Here is a 17,293-nt window from a genome sequence, read left to right as displayed (position 1 = left end):
TGTTTTACAGGTGATTATTCATGTATTACTTTTTTCATTGTGTTTTATGCTATTGACTTATTTTTTTCCTCCTCTTATGTTTAAGGTGTGATTTGTTTTATGAGTGTGTGAGTTTTATTTTGTGTATATATATATTCCCACTCTTTTGTCTGATAAGTCATTGTAATATGGTGCTTGCGTGATGTCTCATATGTTTATATTATAATATATAACGCTCTCGTACAGACGTGAAGAACTGCCTGCAAGTTTCAATAAAGATTGCAAAAACAAAAACAAAAAAAAGTGAACAGGGTCGCGGTGAGTGACGTCATCATCCGGGGACGGGGGAGGCTGAGGCGGATTAGTTGGATTACAGATTACAGCCAGCTGCTCAAATTATCTGGATCTTAAATCTGTTTTTATGTGTTTTCTGTCGGGGACTCGACTCTGCTGCGACACAAACAACAAACAACAAACAACAAACAACCGTCAGGATTCACCGCGAGGAGACAGCGACACGGTTTCCTTGACAACGGTGAGACAGCGTCACTACAGAGGGATCAGCTGTTGATCACATATTAATACTGTACTATATACTATACAATACTGCCGATCACTGATCAATAACTAACTTTACTCTAAAACTGACTGATCACAGATCAGTTATACTGAACTCTGTAATACTGCCGATCACTGATCAATAATAACACGTGATACTCTAATACTGACTGATCACAGATCAATAATAACACATGATACTCTAATACTGACTGATCACAGATCAATAATAACACGGGATACTGTAATACTGACTGATCACAGATCAATAATAACACATGATACTCTAATACTGACTGATCACAGATCAATAATAACACATGATACTCTAATACTGACTGATCACAGATCAATAATAACACACGATACTCTAATACTGACTGATCACAGATCAATAATAACACACGATACTCTAATACTGACTGATCACAGATCAATAATAACACACGATACTCTAATACTGACTGATCACAGATCAATAATAACACATGATACTCTAATACTAACTGATCACAGATCAATAATAACACGTGATACTCTAATACTGACTGATCACAGATCAATAATAACACGTGATACTCTAATACTGACTGATCACAGATCAATAATAACACATGATACTCTAATACTGACTGATCACAGATCAATAATAACACATGATACTCTAATACTGACTGATCACAGATCAATAATAACACACGATACTCTAATACTGACTGATCACAGATCAATAATAACACACGATACTCTAATACTGACTGATCACAGATCAATAATAACACGTGATACTCTAATACTGACTGATCACAGATCAATAATAACACATGATACTCTAATACTGACTGATCACAGATCAATAATAACACATGATACTCTAATACTGACTGATCACAGATCAATAATAACACACGATACTCTAATACTGACTGATCACAGATCAATAATAACACACGATACTCTAATACTGACTGATCACAGATCAATAATAACACACGATACTCTAATACTGACTGATCACAGATCAATAATAACACGTGATACTCTAATACTGACTGATCACAGATCAATAATAACACTTGTTGTACTGATACTGATGAACATATAGTTTACTGCAGTATTTACATTCATCTATACGTCTACTGTAATGTAGTCCTTTTTACTTGTTACCAGCTGAAGTCTGGCAACAAAAAGGGACGCCACAATAAATGAAAGCAAACTGAATGAATAATGGAACAGACTCCGTGGTGTCAGGGGTTATGATGGGTGGAGATATGGGGTGGTGCAGCTAATGTTAGAAAAATTGCATGAGGAAACCTTGAAAATTGATAATCTGTCACCGACATAAAAAATCTGTCACCAACAGAAAAAATCTGTCACCAACAGAAAAAACCTCACCATTTTTCTGCGCATTCTTTGATGGGGAAATGAAGAGCTGGAGAACGTCCAAGTTTCTCAGTTTAACAAAAGTTTTATTACAATACGTCAAAAAATGTGCACTTTACAGAGATCTCCGGGTTCAAAATTAACTCATGTCCCTGATACAAACAGACGTGTTTCAGTTGGTGAAGTCGAGCACTTATATAGCGCTCACACACACACATTCATACTGGTGTTGGAGGCGACCAGGGCACACTGGGAGTTCATCCACACACTGATGAACGCAGCATCGGAGCCATGTGGGGTTCAGTGTCTTGCTCAAGGACACTTCAACATGTAGGCTGCCATGGTCAGGGATCGAACCACCACATCTAGATCTATACAACCTGCAAACCTTTCATGTTCTGGCTGACTCCCTCAGCAGCTTTGGACTCTAAGAAGAGAGACGAAACCAAACAGACCAGCAGAGAGACTGCCAGGCCAACATGGGGACCTCCAGTAGACGCAGCGTGGGACACGCCACCAGACGCTCTGTCTCCAGCTTCCCTCATACACCTGCTGTTCAGAAGACACCGATGCATTAGCTACTGGTTTGGGTTTTGAGAAGAGAGCAGAAAGTCAGCAGGTTATGGTGAGTGAAGGCCACCAGAGGGCTCACTCCACCACAGACTGGTTCCAGTGCTCCTTCCACTGGTAATACACAGACTGGTCCCAGTGCTCCTTCCACTGGTAATACACAGACTGGTCCCAGTGCTCCTTCCACTGGTAATACATAGTTATGTTGCTGAGAGTTGAACCTCTTAGATCTTAATTCTCTACATGAGAACAGCACCAGCTCCCATTTTACTGGCAGCAACCTGCAGGGAGAACCTGCTGGTCCAGGAGCACAACACCACCAACACCTCATGGTTTCAGATGAACATGAACCTTGAGGCTCTGGAGGGAAGTTAGTCTTCACAAAAACCTCCATAATACCCAACAACCCCAACCAGCGGTAGAGCTTCCTGGTTCTAGGGACAGGAACCTGACTCCCTACCAACACCTTCACCCTTATAGAACACACCACAGTAAAAGGGCCTACCAGTAATTTACCAGATTTGGCAGAGCAGACCTGCTCCACACAGTCTCCATACAAGGAAGAGGAAGAGGAAGAGGAAGAGGAACAGAGTCAGGCTTGCTCATGTCATTTACTTTGTGGTAAATCTGTAAAAGGTCTAAATGTTCCGTCAGGTTAATTCACCAGCAGCAAGGTGAAGAGCAGCTCTGAAGGACGGGTCCACTGTGTTATTTACAACATGTATTTAGCTTCTGCTGCCAAGTGTTCCTGCTTCTCTTTGGGCATCAAAGCTTCGTCTGGCTGGGCGTCATGACATCATGACGTGATCAATCAGATCAGTACCAGAAGTCTCTGAGAATGAGCAGCGATCAGCTCTGATCAGAGTCACCATCATAGTCATTGTTACTAAATATAGTACTGTACTATACTTTTTACTGAACTAAATCCCAGATGGAAATATCATACTTTTTACGATATGTTATTATACAATATGATATTATTGTGATTTTAAGCATTTTGCGATATGGTGAGTGTTGCGATATTGTGATTTAACTGTTTAACTGCATTTTGTGTCCAAAAAATTTAATTTAATCAATAATTATTTTGTCAAATAAGAGAAATTTCTCAGTCTGTTTATCTCTCTTCAGTCTTTTTATTCTCCACGATGAGAGTCAAAGCCACAGACTGACCAACAAATAATCAGCCAAACTGAACTCAACTGATATCAAACATGTTGGACGACATCAACTGCATTTTATCAAACTTTCCTCAACTTTAAGCTTCACCGCTCTCAATTTTTTTGAATAAAACATTTAAAAAAGGCCGAACTTTGCAGCGTTATTTCAACAGGATATCCTGCCGGCGTCTATAGATTCATTGGATCTTCTAGTTTGATGATACCAGCATCTCCAGTATATTCCTTAAAGTGAGATGGCTCAATATCGATACTTGGCGGCCATGAATTGATGATGATCACCATACTGTGCTGTATTGATTTTCCCCCACTCTAATTTTAACTGTACTCCACCTCAGAGGAAGTGGATTTCTTCCTCATATGTTTTTGTGTCAAATATTTATAACAAATGTGTTGAATTACAGATTCCAGTCTTCATCACATGACTTTACTTTTTTTTTTTTTAAATGTTTTTGGCCCTGTAATTATTATTTCAATCATCTACATAAATTCTACAAAGAAATATGAATTCAGTGCTTTTACTTTAAAATATCAGTTTTTCATGTGGTGCATTACTGAGTGATTGTTTGTTATTATGTGTCTCAGTTTTAATGTAAATTGAATCATTCGTTCCAGTAATATTCACTAAACCAGTTCACTGGCTTCATTAGTTGATATTTACAAGTAAAATGTAATTGAGGGACATCAGTGAATCTGATATTGTGTATTTTCATTAAAAAATAAGTGGTTCTATTAAATAAATATTACTCAGAAACAGCCTGAGGAAAGATTATAAACACTTTCTGTGTGAAAAAACTTACCTAGCTTCTTTTAAAGTAAATGTCACTCCAATTTTTTTCAGTGTATAAGCCATAAAAATATTAGGGGCGGTCCGTGGCCTAGAGGTTGGGAATTGGGCTTGTAACTGAAGAGTTGCCGGTTCAAATCCCGGTACTGACAGGTTTGGACTGAAGTGCCCTTGAGCAAGGACCTAACCACCCCAGGCGTCCATTGTGGGATTAATAAAGTAATGTTCTTAAATTCTAATACTAAAGACAGGAAGCTGTGTTAACAGGTGTGTGGTCCTCCAGGTGTCCTGCTGCCGTCATGGCGTCGGGGGAGTCTGGCGGTGACGGGGGGAAGTGGCTGGACGCCCACTACGACCCGGTGGCGGGCCTGTACACCTTCTCGTCCTGCGTGGACCTGGCGGACCTGAGCGGGGACGGGGAGAGCCGTCTGGTGGTGGGGGACCTGGGCTCGGGGTCCTCGGGGATGAAGCTGAAGGTGTACCGCGGCACGGCGCTGATGAGCGAGAGCACGCTGCTGGACCTGCCCGCCGGCCTCGTCGCCTTCTTCATGGACCTGCACGAGCCGCGCATCCCCGCCGTGGCCGTGGCGTCCGGACCCTGCATCTACGTCTACAAGAACCTGCGGCCGTACTTCAAGTTCACGCTGCCCGGGCTGGAGGTCAACGCGCTGGAGCAGGTCAGTGGGCCGCCTCCGTCAAACAATCAACTCTTTGTTTGTTTGTTTGTTTGTTTGTTTGTTCGTCTGGTGTATCGTTGTTTTCATTGTTGTTGTTGTGGTTGTCCTTTATATTATTCTTTGTATGTTATTTGTGTGTACATTATGTCTAATTTGAGTCTTTGTTGTCTAGAATTGTGTTTTAGGCGTTCAGACTGCCAGCCAACATCAGATTTTCAGCCCATCATCCAGATTGAACTGGAGGCTCTGTTGAAGTCTGAACAGTCACAGATCACATGAAACCATCACGATTTTTGCAAACCGGATCGAAACCACCTTCAGGAGGTAGTTTCAGATCGTATTTGGACAGATGATCTCAGTCTGAACCTCCAGACACTCAGATGGTTCTGACTGTCCGTGACGTCACTCTACGGAGACGAGGTGTCCACCGGCCGCCGCGCCCGACTCCTGCGGCCCGACGGGGGCGCCATCCGCCCGGTTTCTCCTCCTGGTGATCTGAGATGTTCTTACCTCTACTGGACAGTGATGAGGCCAATATACTGAGGAGACCTGCCTCCATCATGTTTGTTGTTGTTGTTGTTCTTGTCGCAATTATATGAAGTCAGACGCTCTGACGCCGTTACTATGGCAACCTGTCAGATCAGTCAGTAATGTGGCCCAGTCTGAACAGAGACATATCCGATTTGGACACTTGCTAAAAACAGTGTGGACAGTCAGCCCTAAAAATCTGATCTGGATCAGTAGAGGAGCAGAACATCTCAGATCACCAGGAGGAGAAACCGGGCGGATGGCGCCCCCGTCGGGGAAAAATCTGATTTCATGTGATCTGTGACTGTTCAGACTTCAAAAGAGCCATCAGGTTCCAATCTGGATGATGGGCTAAACATCTGATGTTGGCTGGCAGTCTGAACGAGGCCTTAGTGTCTTGTTTTCATATTGTGGCTCCTAATAAGTAATCCACTTTAAAAAACTTTAAAACAACCACAGCCGCAGCAAAGTGCTGTACATAAACAAACAGAACAAGAGACAATTAAAATAAATAAAACAGGAATAAATGCTAAAATAAATAGTTTCATTGCTTTTTTAAAAAAACAATTTAAAAAACAATAAATAAAAGCAAACCATAAAACACTAAAACTTGTCTTGTTAACACTTGTTTTCCTTTACTGTTTTTTTCTACTGTAAATTATATATATATTAATTTAGAATTTATAATCACTCTGTGTTTTTTTCATACATAAGTTGTTTGTTTTAACTTTCTATAACCTTTATTTTATACATTTTTTAAATACATTCCTTAATTCTTTTTATCTATATTGTTAAATTTCTTTTATTTAAATGTAATTTCTTTATAAATTTAACTTTTTCATATTTATTTTATAGTATTTCCATATTAATTCATTTTTAATTTGTTTTTAAATTAATTAATTTCTTCTTAGATTTCTTTTTTCTATTTCTTTTATTTTATTTTTTACTTAGTTATATATGTGTGTGTGTGTGTGTGTGTATATATATATATATATATATATATATATATATATGCTATTACCTGTGTACATTAACCGGTCTAGAAAAATTATTTTAATCCTAGAACCAGAACAGCTGATCCATGAATGCCCTGAAAATAAATATATACAGAAATTTAGTCCGTAACAAATAATCTTTAAAAGGTGAAATAAATGTGCCGATAATAAACAGACCAATAAATGATCATCAGAAGTTGACCTGTGCCGTGTTGCTGCGCTGTGATTGGTCAGGACGTGTGGCAGCAGGTGAGGGAGGGGCAGATCGACCCTCTGACGCTGAAGGAGATGTTGGAGAGCATCAGGAAGAAGGCCGACGTCCCGCTGTCCGTCCGCTCGCTGCGCTTCCTGTCTCTGGACGCCAGCGACATGGACGACTTCGTCCAGCTGCACAAACAGCAGCCAATCAGACGCCAGGTAAACGCCTCGTCATAACACCATTATCCCCCCCCGTCTCCTGTCCCTCGCTCTGATTGGTCGACACTCGGCTGTGTTTCAGACAGTCATCACCTGCATCGGGACCCTGAAGAAGAGCACGGCCGACGAGGACGGCGTCAGCTGTCTGGTGATCGGCACCGAGAGCTGCGACGTCTTCGTCCTCGACCCCGAAGCCTTCATCATCCTCTCCAAGGTAAACGCACGTCTCACTGCTGCCGGTCTGAGCTGCTCCGGCTAGCTCAACATCAATTACATCACATCGCTTCTCAGGCAACAAAGAGTCAGAAAGGCAGAAAACGCTGTTTTTCAGCCTCTCAAATCTGTAGATTTCCTGTTTTCCTCTGTTTTACAACTGAATCTTTGAATTTTGGACAAAACAAAAGACGTATGTGTGTGTGTTAATGTTGAAGATGTCGCTGCCGGCTGCTCCCACCATGATGGACGTGACGGGTCAGTTCGACGTGGAGTTTCGCATCACGGTGGCGTGTCGCAACGGCAACATCTACATCCTGCGCAGGTGAGCCACGCGGCTGACAGAGGGCCTCTACAAACCTCTCAGAGAGCTTTTTGATTCAAGATTTATAAGCTAAAACCACAGAGTGTTTGCTGTAAGGTTGAACGGTGAACTGACACCTAACGGGTGTCGTTGCTCTGCAGGGAGTCGGAGAAACCCAAGTACTGCATCGAGCTGGCGGCCCACCCTGTGGGGCTGGTGCGCGTGGGCAAGAACGTGGTGGTCGGCTGCACCGACGAGAGCCTGCAGGGCTTCACGCAGAAGGTAAGCTGAGGTCACAGCGTGGTGAAACCAGACGAGAGAATGAAACCTGACTGGTGTGTCTGGTTGTGTCTTCAGGGGAAGAAGCTGTGGAAGGCCGTCCTCCCCGCCCCCATCACCACCATGGCGTCCATGGACCTCCCCACCAAAGGCTTCCAGGCGGTTCTGGTGGGCCTCGCCAACTGTGAGGTCCAGCTGTATCGGGACAAGAACCTGCTGAGCGCCATCAAGACGCCCGACGTGGTCACCAGCATCTGCTTCGGGCGGTACGGGCGCGAGGACGGGACGCTCATCATGACCACCAAGGGCGGGGGCCTGATGGTGAAGATCCTGAAGAGGACGGCGGCCTTCGACGACAGGGACAGCGCCCCCGGGCCGCCGCTGGCTCAGAGCATCCGCCTCAACGTGCCCAAGAAGACCAAGCTGTACGTGGACCAGACGCTGAGGGAGCGTGAGAACGGCCTGGCCATGCACCGCGCCTTCCAGATGGACCTGAGCCGCCTGCGCCTGGCGTCCGCCAAGGCCTACGTCAAGGCGCTGGAGTCCAGCCTGACGCCCATGTCCTCCAGCCTCAGCGAGCCGCTCAAGATGAACGCCGTGGTGCAGGGCCTCGGCCCGTCCTTCAAGCTGACCCTGAATGTCCAGAACACGGCGGCGTGCCGGCCCGTCATGAACCTGGCCATCAGCTTCCTGTACGACGAGAGCCTGTACAGGATGAGGAACCCGTACATGAGGATCCCGCTGCTGGTGCCCGGACTCGTCTACCCCGTCGAGACGTTTGTGGAGTGCACCAGCGACAAGGGCATCTCTGACATCATCAAGGTGTTCGTCCTGCATGAGGGGAAGAGCTCGCCGCTGCTGACGGCCCACATCAACATGCCCGTCAGCGAGGGACTGACGCTCAACTGACCGCTAAACTTCTAATGTCGACCACAACGACTCAACTTTACACGCCACATTTGGACCAGAAATGTGTAGTTACATTTCTGTCAACATTCAATAAATACCTTAATAAATATGGCTGTGAAATAAATAAAGAAGGGAATAAACATATAAATATATAGAAATATACATTTAAATCAATAAAATTGAATGTATAAAAAACATAAAAGAAAACAGAAGGAAGGATTCAGATCTGTTCTTTGTAGATTTATTCAGTCTATTTATTATGTTGTTTTGTAGGTTTGTTTATATTTGTTGTTGATGTTTGAATGTTTGAACAGATTTAATTATTCATGTTGTTGGAGCTCTCAGGGTTAAAATCACTGCAGACTAAAGACTTTTGAAAGTTTGTATAGAAATAACAGTATCTACAAAATATTCCGTTTTTTATGTCGTCTTGTATAGCATTAAATAAATCGACAAATATTTGAAGTTAGTACAGATTTCATCTTTGTGAAAATAAATGGCACCACTGACAGATGGCACGTCTCTATCTTTGTTTAAAATGACGTGGACATCCCATAATATCCTCAGCTCTCTCTCTCATCACTGGCCAACTTGTACTTCAGCAAAGGAAGTACTACTGCAGGATAGAAATACTCTGTTACAGTAAAAGTCATGCATGCAAAATGTCAAATAGCCCTTTCATAGCGTGTTTGGGGTCACCGTCTTGTTTAAAAACACTACATGCACACCAGATGGGGTGGCGTGTTGCTGCAGGATGCTGTGGTAGCCGTGCTGGTTAAGTGTCTCTTTTACATAAATCACCAACAGTGTCACCAGCAGAGCATCACACCTCCTCCTTAATGCTCCACATGTAGAAACATCCACTCACCTTTTCTGTTTCTCACAAAGACATGGCTGTTCCACTGCTCTAATGTCCATTCTTTATGTTTCTTGGCCAAAGCAATTCTCTTCTTCTTCTTCTTCTTCTGCAGGAGTAAGTGCCGTGGGTTCAGTTCGAGTCCATTAGGACACAAGTGCTTTTAGGTTGGGGGAGCAGTCAGTGCGGTACTCATCGTAGTCATCTGTAGATCAAGAGTGAAGGTGTTCAGTAAAGAGTTGGTCTTCAGACTCTTCTTCTTAAAGATTGGTGAGGACTCAGCAGATCAGATGTAGTTTGGGAGTTGGTTCCACCACCTATAGGGTTCTATAGAGGAGAAGAGTCTGGTCTGAGACGTAGAGGCCTTCAGCCAGACGTCTTTCACTGGAGGAGCGTAGTGGACGGAGGGTTGGTGGACCTGAACTAAGGAGTTCAGATCAGAAGGAGCTGTACCAGGAGTCGTGTTGATTGCTGGGTCAGGTAGGGTCTGGTATTCCTGATGTTGTATACGGCGAATTGACACGATCAGGCAATTGTGGCCACATGAATCTTAACCCTCTATGGTACACATTATGATGCCAGTTAGGAAAAGAAATTTGGAGTGTTTTTTTGTCTTAAAATAGACTAAATAAAAATAATCTGAAGAAATGTTATAATTCTTTTTTTTTCTTGGAAGTTTTTGGGTTTGTTGTCCATAGGCAACATAGTACCATAACGGTGCACAAGTGAAAAAGGAAGTTTTTTTTAATTAATTTCAACAGGAAACATTGTGCCATTGAACCAACGACCCATTGAAATGAATGTCTTGAACAGTCTAAGTATATAAAAACTGAAGGATTACTCACCTATCAGTAGGAATATATTTGTTTCCAGATTGTAAAGGGCCAGGAAATGACGTTTTGAGTGATTTTTTGTGGTGCAAAATTTGGAAAAGTCTGCAAAATAGGGTTTCAATATGGCCTCCTGGAGGTCATGTGACAAATTAAACCATTGCTATTGGTTCCCTATACCCTTCCCTCTTTTTTAAAGTATCGCATCACTCAAAAACATGCATTGTAGAAATGTAACAGGCCAAAAGTGGGTATGTTGCCTGTGGGCAACACCGTACCATAGAGGGTTAAAGGTCAGTTGGTCATTAATCATGACACCCAGGTTCCGTGCAGAGCTTGTGGGTATGAGTTGCATGGATCCAATCAGCTGAACATTAATGGGCTGATATAAGGCGGGGCGGGCTGGGAGGACCAGGAGCTCCTTCTATGGAGGTGGAGCTGAAGGAGGTGTTCTGGCATCATGTGGAGATGTCTGCAGGCAGGCAGAGATACGAGCCCAGACTGGGGGTGGTTTGGTGGGAAGGAAGGAACAGCTGGGCATCGTTTTCGTATCCTCAGTAGTGGCTTCTTTACAGCGATTCAACCATGGGGGCCTGATCATGCAGAACAGAACAGTAGATGTTAAGACATGTGTTCACCCTGTGAAGCTTTGATGTTGGTGCTGTTCATTTGATGCGTCTGAGGCTGGTAACTCTCATGTGTCTGGTAATCTAACGTATTCTCTGTAGCAGAGGTACATTCACAGTTCTTACAAGACTGACCTTCATGTCATAAAGTAACGACGGACGGTCTTCCCCTTTACTTAGTTTAGTGGTTCTTGCCATAATATGGATCAGAACAGTAGTGGAATAGGGCTGTTCACTGTGTAGAACTAGGTCCGACCTCTGTACCATACAACTGATGCTCTCAAACACATTAAGAAATAAGAACTAGAAAATTTACTCTGGGGAAATTTTGAAAGGGCCACGGGGGCTACTGCCGGTGTGTGTACACTATGATGAGACTCTTCAGAGATTTCAAACTATGCCCTTTAACCTCAAAATGTGTGTGTGTGTGTGTGTGTGTGTATAGGTGTAATTAAAATCACATGAAGTTACCTGTGTGTGTGTGTGTGTTTGTAATTAAAATCACATAAAGTTACCAGTGTGTGTGTGTGTGTGTGTGTGTGTAATTAAAATCACATAAAGTTACCTGTGTGTGTGTGTATGAAGCATGGGTATGCATGTGTGAGGAGTGTGCGCACTTTAGTGCGTGTGTGTGTGTGTATCTGTAACTGTAATCACATCAAAGATCAAAGCAATCAACAGAATTAACTGACACCTGTTGATGTTCCGGCACAGTGACAGCAGCCAGAGGTGGACAGACTGGAATTTCTGGCCTCGAACAGAAAGCATTTTTGGCAAAACCATAATACCTATCATTGATCCGACTTCACTTTGAGCGTCCTGAGTTCTTCCTGAACGTCTACATATGATTTTTTTTTAAAGAAAAATGAAAAAATAGCTTTGTTAGAGCGATCTAAAAAACCTGTTCCATCTCCCTTTTTTTCGAAATCTTCCTGCATTTTTTAATATGGGAGCCAATGAGGCTGTTGGTGGTGTTGGTGGATCATCTGTGCGTCCTACGCCCAAACTATAACTCTGACAGCTTTACCAGAGGATTGTGAGGGAGAAGACTAATTTTCCTACGTTTCTATGTATAAATTATTTCTGTAGAGTGGAATTTGCAGCCTGGAGCGCAGTTTTCAAACTTACGTCGCAAAAAATTTGTATTCCGTAGAGAAAAGTAATAGCACACCGATCCCGATCAAACCGCACGTTTTGATATATAATTTGTCCTGCAACTCTTCAAGTTGTAGGACTAGTAGCGGGACGAAAAGCGTCCGGAAGAGGAAGAAGAAGAAATCCACAGTATAACAGTAGTGCAGCACTGGTCCCTACAGATATTGCTGGATGGGACCAGTGCTGGGGAGATTGCCCTGAGGCCCTAATTAAGAAATTCCACAAATTAAGTCCTGACAAGGCAGACCTGTTATTTATAAACCATTCCATGAAGCACAGCTGTCATCAAAACAAAAAGGCAACTTTGAATAATCTTAAATATAAAATATCTGGTTTCTTTTTTGTTGTCTACATAATTCCACGTGTTCCAGAATAGTTTTGATGTCTTCAGTATTAATCTACAATGTAGAATACAATAATAAAGGGAAAAAAACATTGAATGAGAAGGTGTGCCCACACTTTTGTCTTGTATTGTATATTAAAAATGATTGCAAATAAATAATATATAAGACATGAAATGACCAAAATATACAAAATAACCAAAGAAACTTTAAAATTATCGCAAAGTCACACAAGAAAAAACCCTCCAGAACAACTAGAGACTCAAAACAACCAATAGAGTCACAAAATGACCAAAACAACACACACATAAAATAATTAACATTAGCATAAAAAATGCTTTAGGACTTTTAAAATGAAAAGTGCTGACAGTGTGTTTGTGCAGTCTGAAGTAGAGATAAAGTCCAGGACAGTAAACAGAAACGGCTGTTTGTCTCCAACCACATGAAAGGGTTTGTTTACGCTCTCAGCTGATTTCATCATCTCGTCCTCTTCATTGTGAAATAATAAAAGTTCCAGAGACAAACTGTCTGTTTACAGTCTGGGGTAACGGTGGACTTTTCACCGTGATGAAAGAGGAGCAAGAGTCTCCATAAAACCAGAGCGAGGAGCGACTGAAGCCACAGAAGGTCAAAATCTGAACATCTGAACATCTGAACATGAGGCGTGTCGTCATTCTGCTGGGTGAGAAACTGATCAATCAAACTAGATTTAATTATATTATATATATATTTTAATATTATTTTATTAACTTTACACATTGTTTATTGTGATAAACATTAAAGTTCGGCATTTTCAGTTCATTTTGATCATTTAATTAAAAATGTTTAAAAAAATGACAATCACTTTTAATTTAAACAATGAAACGTAGTCATTTTAAGTCAAGAAATGGTCAAATATTCACTCTGAATAATCGTTAGATTTATTATTCTGCACAGAAGAGCAGTGAGAGAAAATGCTTTGATGATTTTTTTTTTTTTTTTTTGAAGGACACAGTCCCCACAATGTCGATCTGCTACAATATGTAACCAAGTCAAAGTTATTTCAATAATTTAAAATACATAACTACTGACCGATCCAATCAATTCAGCGTCCTCTAAAAACCTCTAAATCGATTTTTTCTGTATCGATTAATGAAGTTGAAATATTTCCATTTCTGGTTTAAACCTTCATTTTGAATTGTGAATCTGTAAAAAAAAAAAAACTACCAAAACTCACCAAGCAGTTGCTGAAATATTGTCCATATAGGTGACTATGCTAATTAATGCTAATCGATACTAATTCTGCTAATTAGCCAACAAATGTTAGCACCCGGCAGTTTCTCCACGCTAGGGACCCAAAAACAATTGTGTGTGTGTTGTTTGTGCAGCTGTGTGCGCAGCCGTGTTCTGTGTGTGTGACGGCGTAAAGTTTGGTGCGCTTTGCCAAGGAAACCCTCGCAACAGCAGGAGGACGAGCGACAGCTGGGGACAGGGAAGCTTCGGGGCCTCACGGTAACAACAACAACAACAACAACAACAACAGCACTACTCCAGTGGTCCCCATATAGCGTTAGCTTCTGGCAGGGACCCCTTGTTGCAGTTCTATAAGATTACGTGTACATTATGATGACAACTATCAAAAATCAAACATATAGCTTCTTAATATATTTTTCAGTCTTTCTTCTGTTTTAAACATTCTTGTAATTTCTGTCTTAATATCTGACCGTCATATTAACAGTAAACATATTAGATTTATATCTCTTTTGTTAGGCCTTATTATTCATTACATTCAATGACTTCTGAATATATTAATAAAAAAACCTATATCAAAGTTTAAGTGACCCCACCTGGCGACCCCAAAACCAGTGGACTAGTCAACTGTCCAGGTGCATTATGGGAGACGTAGGCTCCGTTGTTGGTGAACTAAAAGTCAGTATATCTCAGATTATTATTCTGCTTCTCACAGTGAAGGTCTGGAACCAAAACAGAACCTATAAATCAACATTTTAATCACTTAACATTACAGCTAATTACAACTAATTAAAACATTTAAAAAGTGTTTGCTGTGTTTCAGGTCCGGGGGGACCAGGCAGCACAAAGGTCTGGACATCAAGTGCACTGACGGATCGATAGTCTACGCTCCGTTTGACGTGACCATCAACCGCAGGGTCATCGTCTACACCGACCCCGCCAAGGCAGCCATCAACAACGGCCTCCAGCTCACTGGAGAAAGTCAGTTCATCTCACAGTTTTTACAGTAAACAGTGCTGCTACAGCCCGCTGTTCTCTGTTTTTGTACTTATACCTACAATGAATAATATGCTCTAATTTCAGTGGTTTTCAACCTGCGCCTTACTTTTACACTTCTGTTTAAACGACTAACAACATCACACAAAAACATTAACATAAAAAAAGCAGTGTTTGCATAAAACAGTAATATTAGCATAGAAAAAGTAATGTTTGCATAGAGGGAAATAAAACTACAATAGAAAAGTAATGTTTGCATAGAGGGAAATAAAACTACAATAGAAAAAGTAATGTTTGCATAACAATAGAAAAAGTAATGTTTGCATAGAGGGAAATAAAACTACAATAGAAAAGTAATGTTTGCATAACAATAGAAAAAGTAATGTTTGCACAGAGGGAAATAAAACTACAATAGAAAGAGTAACATTTGCATATACAAAGTTACAGCGTCACAGAAAAAATTAAAGTTAGCATATAGATAAACTAGTTCTAGCATAAACAGTAATATTAACATAGGAACAAAGTAATGAAAGCTTTGAAAATGTACAAAAAGCAGCATGAAAAGAATGTTATATTTGCATAGAAAAGTATTGTTTAGCGATTCAAAGACCCTTATGAAGCGGGACCATTTAAAACAGAGTACCTCGCCCGGCACGGGTAAACCGGGGCCCCCTCCTGGAGCCAGACCCGGGAGGGGAGCACGCAGGCGAGCGTCTGGTGGCCGGGCCTTTGTCCACGGGGCCTGGCCGGGCTCAGCCCAAAAGGACTACGTGGACCCGCCGACCTGTGGGCCCACCACCCGCAGACTCAGGCATAAGGGTTGGGTGCACAGAGAGTCGGGCGGCAGGCAAAGGCGGGGACCTGGGCGTGCTGACCCCCGGCTCCAGCGGCTAGCTCTGGGGACGTGGAACGTCACCTCGCTGGCGGGGAAGGAGCCCGAGCTTGTGCGGGAGGTGGAGCGTTACCAACTAGAAATAGTTGGGCTCACCTCCACGCATAGCGTGGGCTCTGGAACCAAACTCCTGGAGAGAGGCTGGACTCTCTCCTTTTCCGGAGTTGCCCAGGGTGAGAGGCGCCGGGCGGGTGTGGGGATACTCACAAGCCCCCGGCTGAGTGCCGCTGTGTTGGAATTCTCCCCGAGGAATGAGAGGGTGACCTCCTTGCGGCTGCAAGTCGCGGGGAGAAGGTCTCTGACTGTTGTTTGTGCTTATGCACCAAACAGCAGTTCGGAGTACCCGGCCTTCTTGGAGTCTCTGGGTGGTGTCCTGGAAGGGATACCATCTGGGGACTCTATTGTTCTTCTGGGAGACTTCAATGCTCACGTGGGTAACGATGATGGTACCTGGAGGGGGGTGATTGGGAGGAACGGCCTGCCCGATCTGAACCCGAGTGGTGTTCTGTTATTGGACTTCTGTGCTAGTCATGGATTGTCCATAACGAACACCATGTTCGAACATAGAGTTGTTCATAAGTGTACCTGGTACCAGAGCACTCTAGGCCAAAGATCGATTATCGATTTTATTATCGTATCGTCTGATCTGCGGCCGCATGTTTTGGACACTCGGGTGAAGAGAGGAGCAGAGCTGTCAACTGATCACCACCTGGTGGTGAGTTGGATCAGGTGGCGGGGGAGGATGCTAGACAGACCTGGCTAACCCAAACGCGTAGTGAGGGTGAACTGGGAACGTCTGGCAGAGGCCCCTGTCTGCAGGGTCTTTAACTCACGCCTCCGGAAGAATTTCTCCAACATCCCGGGTGAGGCTGGGGACATGGAGTCCGAATGGGCCATGTTCAAAGCCTCAATTGTTGACGCGGCTGGTAGGAGCTGTGGTCTGAAGGCCGCCGGTGCCTGTCGTGGCGGCAACCCAAGAACCCGCTGGTGGACACCAGCGGTGAGGGAGGCCATCAAGCTGAAGAAGGAGGCCTTTCGGTCTTGGCTGGCCGAGGGGTTTCTGGAATCAGCAGACAGGTACCGTTCGGCCAGAAGGGCTGCAGCTGCGGCAGTCGCTGAAGCAAAAACTCGGGTATGGGAGGAATTCGGGGAGGCCACGGAGGAGGACTTCCGGTCGGCCTCAAAGAGGTTCTGGAAAACCGTCAGGCGACTCAGGAAGGGAAAGCAGGGCTTGGCCCAAGCTGTGTTCAGCGGGGGAGGAGACCTGCTGACCCGACCTGGGGATGTCCTTAGACGGTGAAAAGAACACTTTGAGGAACTCCTTAATTCAGCCAAAACGTCCTCCGTAGAGGAGGCAGAGTCTGAAGACTCAGGGGAAGACTCATCAATATCCCTGGCCGAGGTCGCCGAGGTAGTTAAAAAGCTGCCCGGCGGCAAGGCGCCAGGGTTGGATGAGATTCGCCCTGAGATGCTGAAGGCTCTGGACATTGTTGGGGTGTCATGGTTGACACGCCTCTTCAGTGTCGCGTGGAGGTCTGGGACAGTGCCAGTGGAGTGGCAGACTGGGGTGGTGGTTCCCATTTTAAAAAAGGG

General features: G+C 43.4%; 1 protein-coding gene across 1 annotated transcript; it reads left to right on the top strand.

Annotated features, from left to right (window-relative positions):
* Nucleotides 1–304: 304 nt before the first annotated feature.
* On the top strand, nucleotides 305–9,287 carry bbs1 (Bardet-Biedl syndrome 1). The gene is made up of 7 exons (XM_059324812.1): nucleotides 305–514; nucleotides 4,736–5,129; nucleotides 6,887–7,069; nucleotides 7,152–7,283; nucleotides 7,501–7,607; nucleotides 7,748–7,868; nucleotides 7,944–9,287. The coding sequence occupies exons 2-7, from the start codon at nucleotides 4,752–4,754 to the stop codon at nucleotides 8,772–8,774; spliced, it is 1,752 nt and encodes a 583-aa protein (XP_059180795.1). The 5' UTR covers nucleotides 305–514; nucleotides 4,736–4,751; the 3' UTR covers nucleotides 8,775–9,287.
* The last annotated feature ends 8,006 nt before the right edge of the window (nucleotides 9,288–17,293 follow it).

Source organism: Centropristis striata, chromosome 21 (genome assembly GCF_030273125.1).
Source record: "Centropristis striata isolate RG_2023a ecotype Rhode Island chromosome 21, C.striata_1.0, whole genome shotgun sequence".
Taxonomy (NCBI): Eukaryota; Metazoa; Chordata; class Actinopteri; order Perciformes; family Serranidae; genus Centropristis; species Centropristis striata.
The sequence above is the reverse complement of the archived record's forward strand: the minus strand, read 5'-3'. Positions and strand labels throughout refer to the sequence as shown.